At 43.5% G+C, this 24,429-nt stretch overlaps 1 protein-coding gene across 1 annotated transcript in view; it reads left to right on the forward strand.

Annotated features, from left to right (window-relative positions):
• Positions 1 to 24,429, forward strand: part of CNTNAP2 (contactin associated protein 2) — a 2,242,274-nt gene that overhangs the window by 2,030,072 nt on the left and 187,773 nt on the right. The window contains exons 19-20 of the mRNA XM_073009464.1: positions 10,592 to 10,828; positions 22,461 to 22,594. Of these exons, the coding sequence (XP_072865565.1) occupies positions 10,592 to 10,828; positions 22,461 to 22,594 (371 nt within the window). The remainder of the gene's footprint in view (positions 1 to 10,591; positions 10,829 to 22,460; positions 22,595 to 24,429) is intronic.

The following is a 24,429-nucleotide window of genomic DNA, read 5'->3' on the forward strand; positions in this document are numbered from 1 at the left end:
TTTTCAAAATTATTTCAAGGTGTATTGTGCTTGTAAAAAATTTTAAATAAGGGATTCAAAACCTTCCTGGCCTCGATCCTGCCTTTCTTCAGCAGCACCTCCAGCCATTCCATCACCCCACATTTAATATCAAGTTATGTCCAACATCCTCCTGTCATTCCTGACAGAATGGCAACATCTGCTGTCATTCCGGATGCTGACTGCACATTAGGCTAATCTGCGAAAATGTTGAAATATGCCAATAGGCAGGCCTCTCCCCAGACAATCAGATCAGGACCCCTGGGGGTTTGCTCCAGCCATGGTTTTTTCCAAAAGCATAACCTAGGTTGGGAAGCTTGGAGTCCCGCTTCCCAAACACCATGCTGGTGCCTTCCTCATGCCTTGGTGCCTGCTGTTTCCAGTACTTGGAGGGCCCTTGTCCACCTCTTCAGTCCTGTAGATTCCTAGTATTTTGTCAGGACCCAACTCAGATGTCACCTTCCTTAGTGAAATCATCCAGGCATCCCACACACCACCCACAGGCAGATCCCATCCTTCCTGCCTCCTGCTATTTATTTCTACACACTCTCCTCCTTCTTGAGGTCTCCCACACTGTTGTAATGCTGTGTTTGCTCTGTCTCCCAGCCTACTGCAAACTCCTTTAGGGAAAAGTTCACATCATGTTTGCTTTTGTCATCAGCATGAGCCTCACATATAGTAGGATTATAAGAAATGTTTACTAAATTAAATGCAAACAAGGTTATACTTGTTGGAATAAAGTTATAACAAGGAGCTATGGGACACTCGAGGATGAGCTCTTACAGTGCAGGCGGCACTTGGGAAAGGAGATGGAGCTCACGCAGAATCGAAGAATGAATAAGTAGCTAAGTAGTTGGGCAGGAGAGGAAAGTGGGAACAGCCGGCCCCTTAGGCTGGTTGGAGTCTCGTGGAGTACATGAAGGAGAATGGCAGCTGAGGCCAAGAAGGGAGCCAGTCCAGACGATGAAGGGGACCAAGGGCTTTAGTCATCCTGGAAGCAGAGTGAGCACCTCATACAGCGCTGGCACACAGATGCCCCTCAGTGAAGCATTTTAGAGAAATAATAAGTGAATTACTTTTTTGCTCTTTTTCTTTACATTTGGCAGGGGAGTCATGGGACCGGATTCAAACTAACCTTCTTCCCAGAAGAATGCATCTGCACATACTTTCCCCAAAAATGTCAGATTTACAGGTTTTCTAAAATGTATTCAGTGACCCTTCCCTCGAAATGATATGCCACATGTTAAGAAGAGGGATATATTTTCGGTTTAAGAAGGACAGGGTTACACTAGGATGTAAGGCGGGTCACTGAAAGTCTGTGAGGGACAGATTATAAGAGGTAAGATGCCCATTGGAGGACACCCTTTAAGAAGTCATCACAGGTGCCAAAGTGAAACCCGAGTGCCTGAACCAGAGGCACGACAGAGCTGTGCCCAGGAGAGAACAGATGCAAAATGTTACGAGGCAATGCAAACAGGGAGCTTAGGTGTCTCCAGGCTTTCTGCCTTTGAGTGACCACGCAGATGCAGTGTCATTGGTCAAACTAGAAAATTCAGGGAGAGGACCAGACTTGTAGGAAATGATGAATTCCATTGTGTGAAGCTTGAGTTTGAGTTTCCCATGAAAGAACAAGGTGGAGTCTCCCTACAGAAAGTTGCAGGTTGGGAGTGATGGAGATGGAGCTCTCCTAATGAGTGAGTGTAGAGTGAGATGGAAGAGGAGCAGGGGAGGGAAAACTTCAGTGTCCCAACATTTTCAGGATGCACCAAGGAAAAAGAGCCAATGACTTACAGAAAAGCTGAAAGAGGGGAAAGGAAAACCAAAGAGAGATTCCAAAGGCTCCAAGAGTTGAGTAAATCAAACAAGGGCAGAAATGGTCCTTTCACTTTGGTAACTAGAAAGTTGACGAACACTCAGTGACAGAAACTTCACTTCAGTGAATGGAGTTCAGGCCAAAATTAATGATTAGGAAGTGAAAGTGAGGAGACGAGAAGTTTTTCTAGAATTTCCCCAGTTAGACTGGGAAAATCTAACTGGACCTCTAAACAGCATTCTAACCTATTGGTCAGGCCCTCTTTCTTGATAAACCCTTTTTCCTTGGCCTTATTCAGACCTCATGTTCAAGGGGTCCCTGAGGTGCCCTAATCCCTTCCTCTCTGTTCTTCCTTTGCAAGCTCATTCCCCTGTCCCACTTTGAAAAGGTGACTTCTCAGGGCTCGATGCTAGGCCCTCCTGTCTTCTCTCTTCATACACTTCTCCCAGGGAATTCTATCCATGCTTGCATTTTAAATATCATCATAAAAATGATTTTAAAATGAATATTTCAGCCCAGACTTTTTGACTCTTTGACTTCGCTTCCCTGATGCAAAGCACCTCAAATTTGACCTGTTCAAAGCTGAACTTTTTTGTTGTTGTTGCTGAAACAGCGTCTCACTCTGTTGCCCCAGCTGGAGTGCAATGGGGTGCCGTGATGGTTCACTGCAGCCCCAATATCCTGCACTCAAATAATCCTCCCGCCTCAGTAGCTGGGACTACAGGCTGGTGCCACCACACCGGCTGTTTTTTTCTTTTCTCTTTTGTTTTTTGGTTTTTTGGTTTTTTGGGTTTTTTTTGTCGCAACGGGGTCCCTCTATGTTGTCCAGGCCAGTCTGAAACACGTGGATTCAAGTGATCCTCCTGCCTTGGCCTTCCAAAGTGCTGGGATTACAGGTGTGAGCCATGGCACCCACCCAAAGCTGAACTCTTGATACCTGCCATATCCCCAACCCCACCAAGATTGCCTGCCTCTGTGTTCCCATAATCAGAAATTGTCACCACCGTCTATCCAAAAATCCATCCATCTGTCTTAACACTCTTTCCTTCACCTCTTTACTTCCTAAACATCATCAGATTCTGTCCACTCTGCTACTCCAAACCAGCATTATATTTATTCTGTCCCATTGCATAGCGTATTCAGTGGTCTCCCTATATCCCCTCTTTTCTCCCTCCAGTGCATTCAGCAAAATGCAGACAGAATGAGCTTTCAAAACTGAAATCAGGTTATGTCACCTTTGCTTAAAACCTTTCAGGAGCTACCCATTGCTTTCTGTATAAAAACCAAAATCCTCAGAATACCACGACCTTTCTCTGTAGCCTCACTTCCTACCACGGTCTCCCCTGAGGGTTTGTCATCTTGGCCTCCACTACATTCGTCCTCAACATTCTCTTCTTCCTCAGAGCCTTTCTTTGCACATGCTCTTTTCTCTTCCTAGAATACCTTCCCTACCCCCAGTACCAGCCAAATCTCACTGGCCTTCAATTATTAACTTAAATGTAATTTACGACCTGCTAAATCTCCATCAGCTCGTGGTTCACAGATGGCACTTATTACATATTTGAAAGAATGGATGAAAAAGACTGAGCACTAGCCAGAAGAAAATAGAGGTTCAGGGGAGGGGGACCTTTAAGATGAGAATGATTTAAAGCCAACAGCAATGAAATGATTTGCCTGACCAAGGTCAAACAGCGAGTTGGTGGCAAAGCCAGGGCTACAGTCCACAACTTTTGATTCCTGGCCTCCCCATGCCCCACACTAATCCCTTATTATATGTCTTAGATGAAGTTTGCTGTAGTGAAGCCCTCATCTCATTTGCTCTCCCCAAAGTATTCTAACATGTTGACCACCACACATACCAGGAATACGTATTAACACAGTTTCAGGAGCATGACCCAGGACATTCTGTAATAGATGAAAACTATCTTCCTGTTGAAGACCCTAGTAGAGTTGTTCAGTGGTGCTGCTCTGAAACTCCCATCCAAGAAGGCCACCTGGCTCCCACACAGTCAAGCCATAGCTGACTGATGTGTTTACGGAAATATACTTCACACTTGTGTCTTGTGGGTCGCACATGCCACTCAGGATAAACTTAGAGATTTTTCTTTGGCATTTTTTTCCTCCATTGTACAGATTCAGACATTTAAAGCTTATTACATAGAAACTGACCTAGAAGTGACCGGGCCTTTGGAGAGAATGGCAGGAAATTGGTTACAATAGATACCGACCCACCTGGGGAAACAGAACTAGTAGAGGTGAACGTGAACCCGTCCCAGGTCCGATGTTGTTAGTCCAAAAAGATTAGAGTAAGTTGAAGAAAACATCAAACAAACAGAATAAAAAATTCAGCAAGGAAATTCAGAGTGGTACACTTGGGGAGAAAAAGCAGATTTTGCCAATGTAAGACCAGGAGAAAAACTGGTTGTGCTTCAGCATAGCAGTATCTTGGGAGAATAACAAAACAAGTTTAAGCGGAGTTGTGCCGTGCAGATTGCCTGAAAGGAACCAGGCCTGCCTGATGCAGAATCATGATGCATGCAGAGGATGATGTCCAAGGTCCCCGGGAGCAGAACTCCATAAAATTCACTTAACTCTTTTACTAGGTGACTAATTAAAAAGCAGTTAATGAGAGTGATAATTCTGGGCAATGGAATTCAGCCATGAAAGTGGTTAATGACCTGAGGCTGCAGCTCAGGTCTGTGCCTCCTCTAGCATGATTCTGGCTCCCGGAAGTGCCTCCTAGACTTTAGCAGAAGCTGCACAGAGTTTCAAGAATCCGGGATATCTGGGAAGAGGTAGAAGAGAGCACTGGGCAACAGAAAGGAGTAAGCAAATATTAAAGGGTTTATTGACAGCAGAAAGTAAAAAGAAGGAAGCTCACCACAATGGAAGCTCAATTAATGCGGTTTGCCTGAGCTACTGCCTTGCTGACTGAAGGAGTGGATAGAGCATGTAGCAGTTTGCACAGTCTGGGAGACCTCGCTTCTCAGCTCCTTATTTAGTGATGTCATCTCGAGAGCTTGAAGTCGGACAGGGTGGCAGTATTGACATCATGGGAAATAGGCAAAAACTATAAATCAGAATTTTTCCCTCCCCCCCAAGCCACTTGTTTAACATCTACCAACTTACCACTGGGTCACTTCATTGAAATCCCTGCGGGAGCAGAGTTCCCTGGAGTTCTTGCCTTAAGAATAAACCTGAACGTGTTTTGGTTTTGCTTTTCTATTTAATTACTAATACACAGTGGCACTCTTCAATTATCTTTTATTACACAACCAGAGTGGCTCAGCATTTGTGAAGTCTCCTGGCAAACTCACCATCATTTCAAACATTGTTTCTGTGGGGAAGTTTTCCAAGTCGCAAGTTACTGAGCTTAAAATAAATGTTTGGGAAAGAGCCCATTTGGAAGTTAGGAGCTTTCAATTCTGAGACCTGATAGGGAAGTTGGAAAACAGAAAGAATCATGCCAATTTTAAAATATAGGTTGCAAAATATAGGTTGCAAAATCCTAAGTGAAAAGGCAAAAGGAATAGAATTATTTAACTTGGAGAACAGAAAGATGAAGAGCAATTGAATAACGGGGGTGAGTGCTAGCTGTTTGCTTTTGGTTCTGTTTCTCGTGGGGTTTTTTTCTTCTCCCACTGTAAGCCTCAGGGATTTGGTTAAACAAGGAGATAAATATCTTTGTGGTATTATTCTCGAATGAATAATTGGTAGATTTTATTTCAAACATCTGCAAACTTCTTTTCCTCGATCAGGGATAATTTACATATAACCTGTGTTGAGGACCAAGAAATAGTTAAGACAAGGTTTCTTGTCTACTTGAAGGTTAATCGTCAATTTTATGATCCTGAGTCTACAGATGGCATAATGTATTTCAAAACTTTGAGAAACATGATATAATTAAGCAAATCTTTTTTATATCATAGAATATCTAAATACAGAATGTATTATTTTTCTATCAAAAATGAATATTATAAAACTTGACTATTAGCATTATCTATAGTAGTAGTATATTATCTACATCTGTTAGTATTATCTATTACTAGCATCTATATTACGAGTACAAAACCTTAAATCAGGCATTCTAAATCAATACTTTTTGATAATTTTATGAGGAAAATGAGGCTATTTTGGGCTTGTTAAATGAGAGTTATTTTCAGTTATTCATTCAGAAGAGATGAGAGAATTGCTTTCTAAAAGATATTACAGTACCCTGATTTGGCATTTTCTTAAAGGGATGTGAAACAATGAAACGGCAGCTGTAAATCTGCCACTTGGAGCCTTCGAGGACTCACATCACTCCCAGGCCTTGGTTTAACAGTTGGTTTATGATGTGGTTTCAGAATAACACTTTTAAACATGGTATATCCCTTCCTGCAAAACTGACATAAATCCATAAAGCTTTTAATGATGTCTCTAAAATACAGCCAAAGTATTCTCTGAGGCATATTTTTGGGTTGTTTATCTAAAATCTCTAGATTTCTGAATCTCCCTCCATGATCTGCCTTGGAATGGCTGTCTCCAGGGCAGCTGATAAACTCATTATGTCTCACCCAGGCGGGGACCACTCAGCTTCGTGCCCCATCAGGTACATTATCCCGCCTCAGCTTCCACCCCAAGCATCTCACACCCTTGTGCACATAAGTATCACTTGGGAACCTGCAAAAAGTGCTGCTTCTCCAGAACCTCTGAGCTAAATTCTGGGACTAGGCCTGGGGACCAGCATTTTAATAGGCTCCCAGGAAAGTGGTCCCAGAAATGATGTGACAGTCTCAGTTCTACATGCTCTCTGACTCCAGTTCTGGCTCCGGGATGGAGTAACTGGAGAGAGGCTGGCATGTGGAAGCTGAGGTTCTTGCCAGTGGCACACTGCACCTGTCACTCAGGTGCTGGGGTCTCTGCTGCCCGGACCCTTCCCTCCCTAGGCCAAGTTCTGTGCTCCTCAGTCTTGCATTTCAAGTGCCTCGTATGCGCGTCTCCTCCCGCACATCATCCTGCCTGCCTCACTCTGATTTGTTTGAATCTCCTAGCCTCCATCTCTAGCCTGCCTCCCACCCTCCCTCCAAGTCCCAGGTCCAACTCTTCTCACCCGCGCCAGAGTCTGTTCTCAGGTAATGACCCCCACATTCTCTGGCAGAAGCTCTCTCTGTGGCAAACTGAATTGCACAGTGTGTTTGCTCCAGGCGGCCCACCCCACCCGCCCTTCCTGATTTCTCCTCCCTCCCCTGTCCTCTGTTAGACACGTTTACAGAAGCCGGTCCTAAGAGTGTCCATCTGTCCCACCAGACTCTGAACTACTGAGGGCAGGGGTCACCTGTGCCTTACTCGCGGGATCCCCAACACCCAGCTGAAATGTGGTGGGAGCCTCGGGGCTCTCAAATGAATGACTGATTCCATAAAAGAAGCACGTGAATTTTGTCCAGGCGGCATGATGCCTTGGACCTCAGACCCTCTCACTGCCAACACACTGTACGCTCAGCTAGAAAGCTGCTCTTCATCCCTGTCACTTGTACTTGGCTACCCACCTCTGGCTCTCTGGATCCCAGCTTAGATGTCTTTTCCCACAGCAAGTCTTCCACCACCCCTGTGTTCCAGGGGGCCCTGGGTCTACCTGATCCTGCACTTACTGCTCTGCATTCTAATAATCTGTTTATCCGAATCCTCCTCCAGGTCTGGAGCTCCTTCAGAGCAAGAGTTGTCAGCACCCAGCATCGTGCCCAGGGTGCAGTCCGTGCTCAATAGATGTTTGCTGAAAGCTAACTCAGGACATTTAGGTAGTAAGATGGGGTTCTTATCACATAACCACTAAATAAACCGCCATAACATTAACTGTATTGTACTCACACTGTTGATGCGTCTCCTCCCACAACCACTGCTAGATGGAAATCTTCTCACGGGAAGTGACTGTATTTTGTTCATCTTCACACTTCAGTAAGTCAGGCAGCGATGAGCATGGATTAAGTAGCTGTTCAGTCCTATGTTTTCCAAGAAGGATACTTTTGACATGTGGAGCAGGAGAATTCTAATTTTTTTTTTCTTTTCTTTTTTGGAGACGGAGTCTCTCTCTGTTACCAGGCTGGAATGCAGTGGTGTCATCTTGGCTCACTACAATCTCCACCTCCCGGGTTCAAGCAATTCTCCTGCCTCAGCCTCCTGAGTAGCTAGGACTACAGGCACTTACCACCATGCTTGGCTAATTTTTGTATTTTTGATAGAGATGGGGTTTCACTATGTTGGCCAGAATGGTCTCGATCTCCTGGTCTCGTGATCCGCCAGCCTCCACCTCCCAAAGTGCTGGGATTACAGGTGTGAGCCACCGTGCCCGGCCCAAGAGAATTCTTAATTGCACAAGACAGCCCCACAGATTGCAGGACATGCTGCTGTCCTTGCCCGTGCCCACTAAATTTCATTGGTATCCCAATCATTTTGACAACTACCCCACCTACACACACAGTTACAAAAGTTTTAGGGGTAAGAGGACCAGGAGGAAAACTGCACAGCACATAGTTGAAAAGCTACAGTTAAGTCTTTTCGTTACAACCTGGTCAGAAGCAATGGACCCTGTAACAGTGCCATGGTGGATTATATGTGTCAACGTAATTAAGAGAGAGAGGATCTCTGAAATATAAGGTATTTATTTGGAAATAAAGCATTGAATGGGAATATGCATGCCATAGTTAACTATGTGCATATTCAGGTAGGTGAAGACACAGGTTTTTACAGGGAAAAAGGAGGAGGATTACATAATTGTTTTAAAATAATTATCCTTGGCTACAAAGATCAATGACAAGGGTGATACCAGTCCAAGGTTGGACAGGCAAATTCTGGGCAGATGTTCTTGTAGAAGTGTTTTTTGTTTTTTGTGTTTTGTTTTGTAAGGTTGCAATGGTGTTTGTGCAATGCTGTGCTTTTTGCAGAGTCTTTGTGATAGTTCTTGTGATCAGGCATTTATTCATGGCCTTCCCAGCTTCATTTCTCAGGGCCCTTTTTTTTTTTTTTTAATTAGTGACTTCATTTTGATTCTGACAACTTTCACACATGTGTGTGGTGATGTAAGGTGGAGGACAGGAGGTGTCACCCTCAATATACAATGGTAACCTGTCTTTGTAATAATAGTTCACTAATCTTTCCTGAGCACTTATATATTCCAGGCACTAAACTATGTGTTATACAGTTTATTTAATCCTCACAACCACCTATGAGGTCCCATTTTTTAGAGATGAAACTGAGGCTGAGAGAGTTTCAAGACATTGACCCAAGTTAACACAGCTGCTACAGACAAGGACAAGATATACCCCCAGGCGTCAGACTTCACTGCTCTGTGCCGACCTCTTTAACAAGAACAAACATCAAAATTCTCAGATGGAAGACTCCTATTAAAAACTGTCCTCTCCCATTAATTTTAACGTAGAACAATTTTGCAAAATATATTATGCATAGTGTTAATTTAGTGGGATGTCAAGTGTTGTGAGATTAACGGTTGCATGGGCGATGGAGTGTAAGAAATGCTTTCAGCAAGGCCCTTGTAGAAGGCCATGAAACAGAAACCATGAAGACCACAGGAGCCCTAAGGTGGCACAACCCTTCACAGTAAGTAAGGGGTGATTTAGAACATTGCTGAGCAAACAGCAGGGAGACCGGGAACAGGAGCTTGCTGGCCGTGAAGTGCCTAATATCCAGTAAGCGCTGCTCAGGCTCTAGGAAAAGGCTGATGCAGGAAGGGTTTCTTTCTTCTAATTTCTCAATAATAATAACAATAGATACTATTTATTGAGTACTGATCACTCTCCACTTTATAGATGAAATACTGAGGCCTAGAAAAATTTGTTAAGTAACTTCTCCTGAAGTCATACAGCTATTTAGTGGCAGAGCCAAGTTTGAACCCAGTTCTCTCTAACTTCAAGACATGTAAACCCTATACACAAAGCCTCTAGGGACCTAGGGTTTATCAAAGGCTTTCCTGTGTGAATATCCAAGCAAATTCTGTCTCAAAGAGGATGCCCCTATGGGTTCCTTGTACAAGGGATTTATTTTTGGCATATCTCTTCAACCTGACAATTAGTGCCGTGGTCTGAGTACATGAAATTTTTTTCAGGGTATGTAAATTTTTTGTCTTAGTACGTGTAATTTTTTTCTGGTATAATGTTAAGTTTCTTAAATTTTACTTTCTTTTTAATTGTATAGATTTCCATATGATATGGTTTGGCTCTGTCCCCACCCAAATTTCAAATTGTAGTTCCCATAATCCCCACATGTTCTGGGAGGAACCTGGTGGGAGGTAATTTAATCACAGGAGGAGGTCTTTCCTGTGCTGTTCTTATGATGATGAATAAGTCTCACAAGATCTGATGGTTTGATAACTGGGAGTTCCCCTGCACATGTGCTCTCTCTCGTCTGCCACCATGTAAGACATGACTTTGCTCCTCCTTTGCTTTCCACCATGATTGTGAGGTCTCCCCAGCCACATGGAGCTGTGAGTCCATTAAACCTGTTTTTCTTTATAAATCAGCCAGTCTCTGGTATGTCTTTATTAGCAGCATGGGAACAGAATAATACATCATACTTTGTTACATGCTTTTTTTTTTTTTTTTGATAAGAGTATTTGTGTTGATGCAATAACATCTTTGTCCATAGAACTCAGTCAGATGCCCTTCCTGGAGCCAGTGCCTGCACTCCATGAGCTGCTGGAGACGTCATCGTAGGGTGTCCGCATCAGACTTCTCCTCATTTTTCAATTCTCTCTCTCCTTTATAATAGATGTTGGTGCATTTTTTGAAGAAGGGATGTGGCTACGATATAACTTCCAGGCACCAGCAATCAACGCCAGAGACTCCGGCAGCAGAGTAGAGAACTCTCCCGACCAGCAGAACTCCCACCCAGACCTGGCCCAGGAGGAGATCCACTTCAGCTTCAGCACCACCAAGGCGCCCTGCATTCTCCTCTACATCAGCTCCTTCACCACAGACTTCTTGGCAGTCCTTGTCAAACCCACCGGTAAGGTCGAGGATACCCAGCCTCTGCCATTTAACATTTCGGCAGACAGAATGTTCTAGCAAGAGTCTATAGATTGTTCTTGGTTTGTTCTTTATTCCCCATGGGTCTTGTTGAGCAAGTCACATAATTTCTTTGGACCCCATTTCTCTCCATGAATATCAGGAAAACAACTTACCAGCTGGGTGAGTTAGAGCAAGGTGTTAGAGTAATCATGTTGATGAGGCATGTTGGATTCTTTACAAGAACGCTGTTTCATGAATCAGAGATAGGTTTGTGTGTGTGATGATTATTTTTTCTTCCTACTAAATAAACACATTCGGCTGGACACTGTGGCTCATGCCTGTAATCCCAGCACTTTGGGAAGCCAAAGTGGGTGGATCACTTGAGCTCAGGAATTTGAGACCAGCCTGGCCAATATGGCAAAACCCCATCTCTACAAAAAATACAAAAATTAGCTGGGTGTGATGGTGCATGCCCGTAGTCCCAGCTACTCAGGAGGCCGAGGTGGGAGGATCACTTGAGCCCAGGATGTCGAGGCTGTAGTGAGCCATGATGGTGCCACTGTGCTCCAGGCTAGGCAACAGAGTGAGACCCTGTCTCAAAAGAAAAAAAAAGACTAATAAGAAAGACTAATAAAAAATAAATACATTCACTAAATGTGCTAAACAGAGATGGGCTTTGAATGAGTAAAATTAATTTTACATGAATTAATTTTATCCTGATTTATGATAGTATACCAGTAGGTTGTTACAGAATGTTTGAACTTTCAATCGGAATAGAAAATCAGAAATGTTTTCATTCCCAGTCCTCTCAGAACTTTAAATTCACAAAATATATCCCTGTCGTAAAGATTCCTTAAAGCAGGAGGGCTTTTTTAATTTTAATTTTTTTTTTAAACAGGGTCTCGCTTTGTTGTCCAGGCTCAAGTGCAGTAGCAGGATCACAGCTCACTGCAGCCCTAACCTCTCAGGCTCAAGAGATCCTCCCACCTCAGCCTCGCAAGTAGCCAGGACCACAGGCACACACCACCACTCCCAGCTAATTTTTTAAATTATTTGTAGAGATGAGGGTCTCACTATGTTGCCAGGCCTGGTCTTGAACTCCTGGACTCAAGAGATCCTCCTGCCTTGGCCAAAGTGCTGGGATGACAGGCATGAGCCACCATGCCCACCCCGGGGGTAGATTTTTACTTGTAATATCCTGGGCCATCTTGGTCATCAAACATACATGAAGCCAGAGAGGATCTCAGTGCATCTAAAATTGGCATCCTGAGGAGAATATGCAAATGGGCTTGTGACCCTTCAGCAGTGACCTCTGAGAGACATCTAAGAAGCCCTGGAGTGTACAAACCTGCTGAACTTGAGAAGTCCACTTCCTCTCTGAAAATGAACTCATACACGCTTAAAGTCCTAAGATCACTTTTATTTGTTTGTTTATTTATTTATTTATTTATTTTTTGAGATGGCATCTTGCTCTGGTGCCAGGCTGGAGTGCAGTGGCACAATCTCGGCTCACTGCAACCTCTGCCTCCCAAGTTCAAGCAATTCTCCTGCCTCAACCTCCTGAGTAGCTGGGATTACAGGTGCGTGCCACCGCGCCTGGATAATTTTTTTATTTTTAGTAAAGACAGGGTTTCACCATGTTGACCAAGGCTCTCTTGACCTCGTGATCTGCCTGCCTTGGCCTCCCAAAGTGCTGGGATTACAGGCGTGAGCCACCACGCCCTGCCCTAAGATCACTTTTTTAATGAATAAAAATATTTTAAGAGCAGGCAGGAACAAATCTCTCTAACTCACTTCCCATTGGAGCTGAAAATGTGGAGGCTTTCTCTCCCACTGCCCATCTTTTCCTGCCCTTCAGTGATTATTCCACTGTTATGGCATCTTAAAGAGCAAGAGTTTTGACTGGGCACTGTGGCTCATGCCTGTAATCCCAGCACTATGGAAGGCTGAGGCAGGAGGATTGCTTGAGACCAGCAGTTCAAGATCAGCCTAGGCAACAGAGCAAGACACTATTTCTACCAAAAATAATTTAAAATTTAACTGGGCATAGAGGTGTACACTTGTGGTCGCAGCTACTCAAAAGGCTGAGGAAGGAGCATTGCTTGAAGTCAGTAGTTCAAGCCTAGCCTGGGCAACATAGCAGGACTCCATCTCTACCAAAAATAATTTTAAAATTAACTGGGCATGGTGATGTACACCTGTGGTCCTAGCTGCTCAGGAGGCTAATAGGGGAGGGTCGCTGGAGCCCAGAAGTCGCTGGAGCCCAGAAGTGCAAGGCTGCAGTGAGCTATGATCACGCCGCTGTACTCCAGCCTGGATGACAGAGCAAGAACCTGTCTCTAAAATAAAATAATTTTAAAACAAGAAAAAAGGAAGATCAAGATTTTTTCCATGGGAGCCAGAACTGTTATTAGTAACGTAATTCAGCTTGGGTTTTAAAAAACAGTAAATTAAACTCCCTCTCTGGGAAATGCACCGTTGCTTAAAACGGTGGAGGAAAAAGTATGTTCCCTAGGATTTTCCCCTTCTGAAATTATTCCTAAAGAAATAAGTCAAAAGTCAAAGATTCATCCTGAAGATGTTCATCCTAATGTTAACTATGAAAATCAAAATTGAAAAGAACTTGGAAGTTCAACTTTAGTAAAATAGTAAAAGAGGGAGTCACCATTTTATGGAATATTATGTATCTATTAAAATATTTATGAACAGTGATTAATGATATGGAGAAATTTTATGTGATATTATGTTAAACCAAAAAAAACAAAAACAAGATCCAGCCTTGAATGTGAAATATTAGCTCCGTAAAAAATACATGGATAGAAAAAAAACCAATAATGTGAACACAAAAGTATTTGGTTGGATTATGGATGATTTTTTTTTCTCCTGAGCAATACTTTTGTATGAATGTCAAATGCTTTATTCAGAAAGATGAAAATAGTAAGTAAAATCAGAAAGTGAGGATGAAAGAGAGACAAGTATGGAGCCCCTGCTCTTCAGGAGTTCACCAGTTTATTTCTCCTGGGTCAGGGTCGATAGATTTTTTTATCCACCGATGCTCACTACCCGCATGGGCCAGCCTCCCGCTGGGCAGATAAGAACCTTGGGTTTCTTCTCAGGTCCCTCCCCAGGAGGAGGGCTCTCACCTGGAGACTGTCAAGAAGTTCATGAACACATTCCCACGCACGCTGTATTGTCTGCTCCTCAAGTCATTGCCACACTAAAATTCAGTCCTCAACTGTATTCACTACCTCACATGCCCACTGCTATGCACCCACCGCTGCTGTGCCCTCATGCCTGTGTGAGATCTTTCATTGTCTGCAAGGGCTTTGATCCATGGATTCCATATTAATGGCCACCGTTCAGTGAAGCTCACTTTGTGCCCAAAGCCATCCTGAGTGTTGCCATGCATTAATTCCCATGAGCTGCACAATTCTATGAAGTCGATACTGCTGTTATTGCCTTTCTACCGATGGCAACACGTGAGTACATGGAGGCTGAGTGACTGGCACATTCAGAGGATGTTGGGCCAGGCTGGGGTTTCTCAGTCTGGATGTCTGGTTCCAGGCCCTGAGCTCCCCGCTGGCCCCACTCTCTAAGGCAGGCATCTCTGGAACTCTCAGGGTGCTTGGAAAGCGAAGCTGGGTGGGTTCTGTCTCACTGTTGCAAGCCCATCCTCAAACTGCTGGTGAAAATGCAGCTTTTTCACCCTTCAAATACAACATGTTTTTATTAATTGAAGTTTAAAGTCAGAAAAAAAAGGAAATCATTAGGAAAACACATCAGTAAGGTCTACGCCAAAATATCGGGAAAAAGCTACTAGAAAGTCTCTACTAAACACCCTGGCATCACTCACATTTCACATATTGAAAGCTCTGCTCACTGTTCTCCAGAGCCAGCTGCCCCCAGCGCCACCACTGCCCCTCAGACACTTGCATTCCCAGGCTCAGTGTCCCTCACCGGTGCTCCATCCTTCCCTGCTCTTGTGGGTCACCCAGGCAAACAAGTCCTGTGGATTGAACTCATGGTGTCCTTTTCCTCCCCACCACTATTCTCTCAGGCAAATATCTTTTAATTCCTAATATTGTTCACATCATGGTGTCCATAGAAAATTATTATATTTGAATGGTACCTGGGTAAATGGATGAGGTCATGTTTTGGAGGCCAACTGCCCAATGACTTCAGCTGCCATCCCCTTCTGCAGGTCCGCCACAGTCTGAGGGGAGCCTTGCTCCTGTTACCCCATCGCCTATCTGTGGGACAGCAGTGGGCTTCAGTTCGCTGGCTGGGAAATTCTCTCCCAATCCATCTCTCTGCTTCCAGACTCTCCCCCTCACCCATTTTCACCACAGCCAGCGTTGCTTTACTTTATATGGTGCCTTATTTTCTGTTGCTTATAACAGAGTATCTGAAACTGGGTAATTCATAAAGAAAAAGAACTTATTTCTTATAGTTACGGAGGCTAAGATGTCCGAGATCAAATGGCCAAATCTGATGAGGGCCTTATTGCTGGTGAGAGCTCTCTGCAGTTCTGAGACAGCGCAGGGCATGACATGACGAGGCTAAGCACGCCAGCTCAGGCCTCTCTTTCTCTTCTTATAGACAGTCCCACTCCCATGAAAACCTATTAATCCATTAACCCATTAACCCATGAATCTATGAATGGATCAATCCATTCATGAGGACAGAGCCCTCATGATCCAATCAGCTCTTAAAGGGCTCACCTCTCAATATACCCACATTAGGGATTAAGTTTCAACCTGAGTTTTGGAGAGGATATTTACACCACAGCATAGGGATCTTATTTAAAAAGGATCTTGTCTAATGTCCTTATTAAACACTCAGTGGTGCCCCATTCCAACAAAACCAGGAGAGATTCCCCAGTCCCACAAACTTTCAAGTTCGAGACCCACCAACCTCATGGGTGAGAGCTTGGCCTGTAGCGCTGGACCGTTAGGTTTGAGGTCGGCTTTGCCTTTTGTGAGTTGTCTTGGGCAGTCAGTTGGCAGCTCCATGCCTCCATTTGCTCATCCATAAAATAGTGTCTCCCTCACAAGAGTATTGTGAAACGCAGATGACAATATACACGTGTCAACAGTTATTATTTCCCAGGTCCACAGATTCAATCTACATTCTAACACATATTCAGCACCCCCTACTCTTTGTTTTTGAGAAGCTCATTACCCCTCAAGCACTCTGTGGTCATATGTGCCCCTGACCTTATGCTCACAATGCTCCCTTACCTAGAAATGCCCCAACTTCCTCTCTGGCCAGACGCCTGCCTTTCATTCTAGGCTGAGATCAAGTCCCACCTCCTTTCGATGACTTCTCCTTGCTTTAAACTCCTATTCTACTTACTTTCAATGTCATTTGTTTGGCATTTAATGTACTGTATTGTTATCTGTCTCTGTTATAAATATCCCCTGTCTTCCCAGAGAGATGAAAAGCTCCCAGCACTACATCTCCTGCCTATGATAGGTACCCTGTAAGTGTGTGCTGATGATAATGATGATGACCAGAAGAGAATAAATCTGTTAAGCATGTTATTTGCTGCAGCCAATAAAAGAGCAGTCCCTTATAACTGCTTTAATTCACTTGGGAGATGAACATGAGACACAGAAGTGAAGCACCTCAGCATTTGAATAATATTTTATTTTAATGGAAAAATACTAGCATTCTTCCTACCATCATTTAATGGTCCTCTTCTGCTATTATCTAAAAGGAATAAATACATCATTTAAATTTGATTATTCAAGAATATCACCATTACTGTTTATAGATAGTCACATAGATAGTCACTATAGTTTATATATATATATATTTACACATAATTTATGTATAAATTTAAAGTTCCAACTCATCTTTCTTTCTCAAAGCAAATAATTTCTGCTGCCATTAAGTGAAGCAGTTATAATAATTTAAAATCATATTTACAAAGGCCAAGAAGGACAGAAAAGAAAAAAAAAAGAAAACAATGCTGATTTTAATAGAGCTGAGGAACATAAAGGGGCCAGTGACAAAATGACAGCAGAGAGGGAAATATCCAGCGTGTTGCATAATTGCTGGTTCCTCCGACCTCTAGGCCTCTGTGTGTTTGTATCCTGAGAGCAACACTCATATTGCCTGACCCATGCGAGGGGATGGGCATGGCTTTATGTATTATTAAGTGGAGTCTATACATGTAACCAGGTAGAAGCCTATTTTCAGACCTTAAAAAAATGTGCTTTGCACAGGAAACTAAATACATGTGTGCTGAAAAATGAATAAGAGATGAATCAAGACAGTTGTATATTTAAGAAAACTGGCTGGATGATATGATGTCAGAGCACCAGAAATAAGGCAGAGAGTAAAAACCTAAGACAATCAACTTGTTTTTTCTGCGTGTTGCCAAACAACTGCCTGATTATCTCCTTCATTCCCACAATGGATTATTTTAATACTATTGGGTAAAGGAAAAACTGAGTAAACACTGAGGGGTGGAGAGAGAAGCAGCTCAAGAAGTAGGAGCAGCATATTCAAAGGCCCTGAGGTCGGAGGAGATCATATTTTCCAGGGAATAAGAGAAGTTCATGGTAGCTTGAATGTAAAAAGTGAGAGAGTGAGTGGCATGATTTGAAAATAAAGTAGCAGGAGGAACGCACATCAGACAGGGCATTGCAACCTCTATTTGGAAAGTACATCTTCATTCTGTAAAGAATTGGAAGGCTTTGAAGGATTTTAAATGACCTGATAAAATAATCAGTTATACATTTTGAAAACACAGGGGCGAGACTCCGCCTCAAAAAAAAAAAAAAAAAAAAAAAGAAAACACAGGGAAGAAGAAGGTATAGAAGCAGGGAGATTGTATTCGTCCATTCTCACACTGCTGTGAAGAAATACCTGAGACTGTGTAATTTACAGAGGAAAGAATTTTCATTGACTCACAGTTCCACATGACTGGGGAGCCTCAGGAAACTTACAGTAATGGTGGAAGGGGAAGCAAACGCATCCTTCTTCACGTGGCGGCAGGAGGGAGAAGTGCAGAGCAAAGGAGGGAATGCCCCTTATAAAACCATCCCATCTCATCACAACTCACTCACTATCATGAGAACAGCACAGAGGTAACCTCCCTCATGATTCAGTTACTTCCCACTGGGTCCTTCCCATGACACATGAGGATTATGGGAACTACAATTTAAGATGACATTTGAGTAGGGACACAGCCAAACCATATCAGAGACCATTCCCTCGTTTATTCAACAAATATTTATTCCACTCCTACTGTGTATCAGGCACTATTCTAGACATTGGGAATAGTCATAAATAATAGAAACAAAAATACTTGCTCTTATGGAGCTTACCTTTGAATAGGAGAAGACAGACAATAAACAAATTGGTACAATCTATAGTCTGTTGTGTGCAAAAACTGTTATGGGGAAAATATGAGGCAGAAAAGGGAGTGCCTGGCTATGGGAAAGGAGAGGGCAAATTCCACTTTAATGAGGAGGTCACAGAAATGATCACTGAGAAGAGGACACGAGAGAAAAGACCTAAAGGCATGAGGGCATAGCCATGCAGAGACCTGGGGAATGAGCATTCTGAACAGAAGAACCAGTGACTGCAAAGGCCCTGGGGTAGGAACAGGAAGCCAATGTGGATGGTGAGGAGTGAGCAAGGAGGAAAGTAAAAGGAGGTTAGGTCAGCAATAATGAGGAGATCACATAGAGCCTGGTGAGCCATTGCGAGAACTTTGATTTTTACTCTGAGTGAGACGGGGAGCCACGGGGATATTGAGCAGAGGATCACTCTGACCACCATGTGGTGAGGACCCTGTGTCTCTCAGGGTCAGAGGCCCAGCTGAGCTCAGGGAAGGTTGGAGTAGGACAAAAGCTAGTATAATTCCAGCAAAAGACGCTGGTGGCTTGGTCCAGGGGGTAGAGATGGAAATGGTGACAACTGGTAAGATTCAGAGCATGTTTTGAAGATCAAGCCAAGAAGACTTGCCATCAGATGACACATGTCATATAGGAGAAAGAGGACAGTCAAGACTTTTGGCAAGAATAACTGGAAGGATGAATTGGCAATTAACCGAAATGTGGAAAACTGCAATGGAATACTTTTGGGGAAAAAGATCAATGCTGTGTTGCATGTGTTATGTTTGGGGTTGCCAATAAGATATCTGAGGGAAATATCAAGTAGACAGTTTGTGAAAAGAGTCTGGAGTTCAAGAGAGAAGTCTGACTGGGGTACGAATTTGGTGTCTGATGGGCATATACCTTATTCAAGGGTCGGACATGGGATAGGATTGTTGAAGTAGGTAGTTAGACACGAGCAGGGCAGAAGAGGGTGCTCCCTCCTGCCAACCACCAAGAATGTGAGACAACCATCGGGTGATGGTCAGGCAGTTGCTAAACTGTCTTCTCGCTAAAATGATAATTGACTGCAGCTGGCACCAAGGAAGGACAGTCTCTCAATAGATAGAAAACATCTGGAGCTGGTGAGCAGCAGCTTCCCAGTAAGATCTCGGGAGTTGGGCAAGCGGGCCCAAGCATGCACACTAAGAGGCAAAATGGTGGCGTTTAATGGGTATATGATCTTCCTCTAGGAACACTCAACTGGAAAAGGAAAGACGCCTCAAATGAGCATGCGCACTACTTCAGTAAACGCCTGTGCATGCAGCCCCTCCCACGTGCTTGCAGGCCACTGCGCAGGCAGACAGCCCGCCCCAAGGGAAGAATCAGGGGAGAAGAAACCAAACCCCAGAACTATGCCAATGTATAAAACCCCAAATCAAGGGCCAAACAGGGCACTTGGATCTCTCAAGTCGCCCGCTTGGCCCTCTTCCAAGTGTACTTCCTTTCTAAAACTTTTTAATAAACTTTCACTCCTGTTCTAAAACTTGCCGCAGTCTCTCCCTCTGCCTTAAACCCACTTCTGCCCCTCAAGCCGCATTCTTTCCTCGAGGAGGCAAGGATCAAGTTTGCTGCAGACCCTTAGGGATTTGCCTTCAGTAACAGGATGACCATGGAAACAGGCATGAATACAAAAGAGACTATGCTTCAGGGTTGTCTTTGGGGACTGCAAGAGTAAAGTGCCGCAAAATGAGGGGAAAAACAGGTAGAGAAGGAAAACCAAAAGAGGACGTGCTGGAGGCCAGGTGCTTCCAGGAGGTGAATGAACTCTGTGCCGAATGAAGATGAGGCCTGAGAGGGACCATTGCCTCTACTTCCCCAGGGGTCACGGGCCCAGCAAGAGACCGTGGAGCAGGGAAGACAGAAGTGAGACAGAGGGCTCGTGCTAAAATTGGGATGGGTTTGGAGGCAGCGAGTGTACCCATGTCTTTCCATGGGATTCGGAGCAAAGAAAAGCAAAGGAAGAGAGGCCTCATTTGAGAGTGAAATGAGGTCAAGAGCAGTCATTTTTAAAGAGGAGGCTGACTAAGACCCACCGTCTTCTGCAATCCAGGCTGAAGATGGTGCAGGTAAAGCACCTGTGAGGATGAACCAGGAGCTCTGTGTGGAGCTGCCTCAGCCAAGGAGCAGGCTCCCTCTGGAATTCACACAAGGGCACCGCGGGTGCCAACAGAGAGCCTGTGGTTACCGAAGTGGAAAAGAGTGGGGGAATTTAGATAGATTTAGGAGACGAAAATCCAATCCACGGTGCTTAGTTTAAATGCCAGAGGCAAAGGAGTCTAGGATGACACACTAAGGTAAAACTCAGAAATAGTGAAGGTTTGTTGAATTTCATTTAGAAAACAAAAATAGGAAATGTAATTAGCTCTTGATTATTCTAACAAATGTTCCTTTGAAATCCAAGAACATGGCAAGTGTAATGTTAAAATGCCTAAATAAGGAAGAGTACAGTGTGTGTGTGTGTGTGTGTGTGTGTGTGCATGAGAAAAGTCTGAAAGGAGATACTCCCAAGATGTTTAGAAAAATTATCTTTGGGTGGTGGATTTCAGGTGACTTTCTTTTATTTCTTTTCTTTCTGTTTACTTTCTATGTTTTAATTAGCATGTTTTATTTTGTAACTTAAAAATCAGAATATCAGTTTTGTGCCCCTAAAAAGCAAATGAAAGGTGACAAATAATCCACTGGGTGATTTACAACTGGTCAAATTCTTGCTAGATTGCTGGCTCCATTTTTGAGCTCTGAGATGTCAATATAAAAATTCCAATTTGAGTAATAAATGAGATAAAATATTGATGTCTTTAAAACTCATACCTAAGATACAACATTTATGCTTGCAGATTAACTAAAAGCAGAATCTACATTGTCATATTAGTCATTTTGAATTTTTTTTTATTGTTGGGAAGAAGCAAGGAGAAAAAAAGAGTATGCTGTTGAGGCAAAGTGAACTATCACTGAGGGCAAAAAGGGACTCAGGGGACCTGGGAAAGCCATCTTTCCTTTTGATTTGCATTTGGTTAGTCTGTAACCTAAAACAAAATGTATTACTTGGTCTCAATGAGGCCACCCAAAATCTCATCTTTAAAAACTATGTTTCACTGGGCACGGTGGCTCACACCTGTAATCCCAGCACTTTGGGAGGCCAAGGCAGGCAGATCATGAGGTCAGGAGGTCGAGACTATCCTGACTAACACGGTGAAACCCCGTCTCTACTAAAAATACAAAAAAAAATTAGCCAGGTGTGGTGGCGGGAGCCTGTAGTCCCAGCTACTCGGGAGGCTGAGGCAGGAGAATGGCATGAACCTGGGAGGTGGAGCTTGTGGTGAGCCAAGATCGTGCCACTGTACTTCAGCCTGGGCGACAGAGTGAGACTCTATCTTAAATAAATAAATAAATAAATAAATTTTTTTTAAAAAACTATGTTTATTTTTAAAGTTGTATGCTCATGATTCTTTTATATGCCCAATGTCACACTTTGCTGATGGGGTGAGAACATCCCTGCACTCTGCATTTGTTTTTTTATTTCACATAGTATTTCGTGGAGCCTGCAGACGTCTCCTCCCTGCAGTCCTATATTGTATATGCTCTCATTCTTTGTGTCCAGGCACAATCCCAGCCTGGATCATTGAAACCATTTGCATCTTCAACTTTGAGACGACGGTCACTGAAGTTCACTGTGGGCAGATTATAAATATGGGCGAGCCTGGTGCTGTCAGCCAATATGGGTCAGTAGGCCTCTGAGCTCGTGAATCCAAATTCAAATCTTGAATGTTATCTGTGGATGTCAAGGGAGGGGGGAAAGTTTATCAGAAATTGGCCGGTCGCGGTGGCTCACACCTGTAATCCCAGCATATTGGGAGGCTGAGGCGGGCAGATAGCCTGAGGTTGGGAGTTCAAGACCAGCCTGTCCAGCATGGTGAAACCCCATCTCTACTGAAAATATAAAAATTAGCCAGATGTGGTGACAGGTGCCTGTAATCCCAACTACTCAGGAAGCTGAGGCAGGAGAATCGCTTGAACCTGGGAGACAGAGGTTGCAGTGAGCCAAGATCACGCCATTGCACTACAGCCTGGGCAAGAGCAAGACTTTGTCAAGAAGAGAAGAGAAGAGAAGAGAAGAGAAGAGAAGAGAAGAGAAGAGAAGAGAAGAGAAAAGAAGAGAAAGAGCAGGGGTGGGGGGATGTGATATTAAAATGAAATTCAGGGCAAACAAATTACTGAGCTTCTTTCTTTTTTCTTCTATAGGAAGCTTACAGATTCGATACAACCTGGGTGGCACCCGAGAGCCATACAATATTGACGTGGACCACAGGAACATGGCCAATGGACAGCCGCACAGTGTCAACATCACCCGCCACGAGAAGACCATCATTCTCAAGGTATACATACGTGTACATATAAATTACGTATAACATCACATTATGGTCTCTGTCCCTGTAATGCTTGGCCATTGGTTTCGTTTTGAGGGGACAGAAGTGGAAGAGATGCTTTTTACACTTTCTCCTACAAGTGCATAACTAGTGAAGTAGAAATATATATAATTCTGACAAGGAAAGACAACGATGAAGTTGATGACATTTTTTTAGGGGGAAATAGAATGAATGTTTATTCCATATAGTCTTTCTGGTTTTCCCAGTTCTAGACCTACATATCTATCAGTTTACTGCTTTTATCCATCGCACCATCTTTCTTCACCAAGCTCTCAGACATCTGAAACTTACCGTGTTTCCCAGCAAAGGTTATTTTGGTTTCTCTGACCTACTTCTTTCACTACTCCAACACAATATGAAGAGCTGTATTTTTTTCTTCCCCCTCTCTCTCTGCAGAGCTTTTGCCTTAAAAATCCTCAAAACACAGTCTTTCCCCAGAATCTCAGACTCTGGTTGTAGGCTTTCAGCACACAAAGGGATGATTTTATTATGACACTCAAATTTTATTTCAGGTTCACTGATGACCCCTGCCCCCACCACAGATTTTTACAGTGAAGAAACCAGCTTGGGCAACACCATGAATAAAACATAATGTGAGGAGGTCTCCCTGGGAGCTAGGCCAAGAGATCAAGGATGGGAACTGTCACTGCATTCTCTAGAAGGAGTTCAAAATAGATGCCTGTCAGGAGAAAGAACAGCAGGAGGACGCTGTTTTGTCAGTAAAGTGGAGTGTCATTTGGCAGGGGTTCAGCAGCCTCTCAAACCTCATTCTGATTCGGCTGGATGCTGTGGGAAGTTCAGGTTGCAAAGAAAAGGCAAAAGCCCTGTCTCTTTTGAGCACTGGTGGATGTCAGATTCATAACTTGATATGGAGTTTGTGTGTGGCCTTTAGCAGTATATGCTAGAGGGCATTTTAAGGAAAGGTCTTTCCTAGGAAACTGACGCACGCTGTTTCAGCTTACTGCACCATCAACCAAAGGTGCCATAAAAAAGTTCTCTCATCATGATTGACAGAGTTCCAGAGCCCAGCACAGTGCCTGGCACACATTAGGGGCAGCTAATTCTTTATGGAGTAAACCAAGCCCGTCTTTAACCAAGTTTTAGTCAGCAAAGCCAGCAAGTCCAGGAGACAGATCATTTTATACAATTTCATCAACATTGTCTCCCTCGGCTTTTGATTAGAGACTTTTTCCATTGTAAGACACCCAATTTGTCACCTCTTTTAAAGAAAGTGACATATCTTGCCATTGTACCATTGCAAAATAATATGAAAACTTAAAAAGACCTAAACAATGGGCTTTTCAAACAGCATAACAGTGGAGACCCACCACAGCCATAGAATCATGTAGAGTTAACCCTCACTCTCTGCCGCAGTGAATTAGAGAAGGACTTGAGGAAGGGGAGAGGAGTGGATGATTTTTAAGACTTGGGACTTTGGAGGTACCAAAAGCCAGATATAAAGACAGTAGAGCAGCCAGAGACCTGCAGAGAATCCAGGGGATTAATGGTTTCGGGGAGGGTCTGGCTCTATTGCTGAAGACTATTTTGGTTGCAAATGACAGAAAAGCAATTCAGAAGTAATTTGTTGAGGAAAATTCCTAGGATAGGTCATAGAATTATAGAATTTGAAAAAGATAAAACCAGACTTTGGGAAGAGAATCTAGGGAGCCTGGAGAATTAAAACTACGGACTAGAATACCACTGGATTTCTCTGTCCCTTGCTTCCTTCCCTCCCTCTTTTTCATTCTCATCTCTGCCTCTCTCTGAAGACTGGATTCATTACG

Source organism: Chlorocebus sabaeus, chromosome 21 (genome assembly GCF_047675955.1).
Source record: "Chlorocebus sabaeus isolate Y175 chromosome 21, mChlSab1.0.hap1, whole genome shotgun sequence".
NCBI classification, from domain to species: Eukaryota; Metazoa; Chordata; class Mammalia; order Primates; family Cercopithecidae; genus Chlorocebus; species Chlorocebus sabaeus.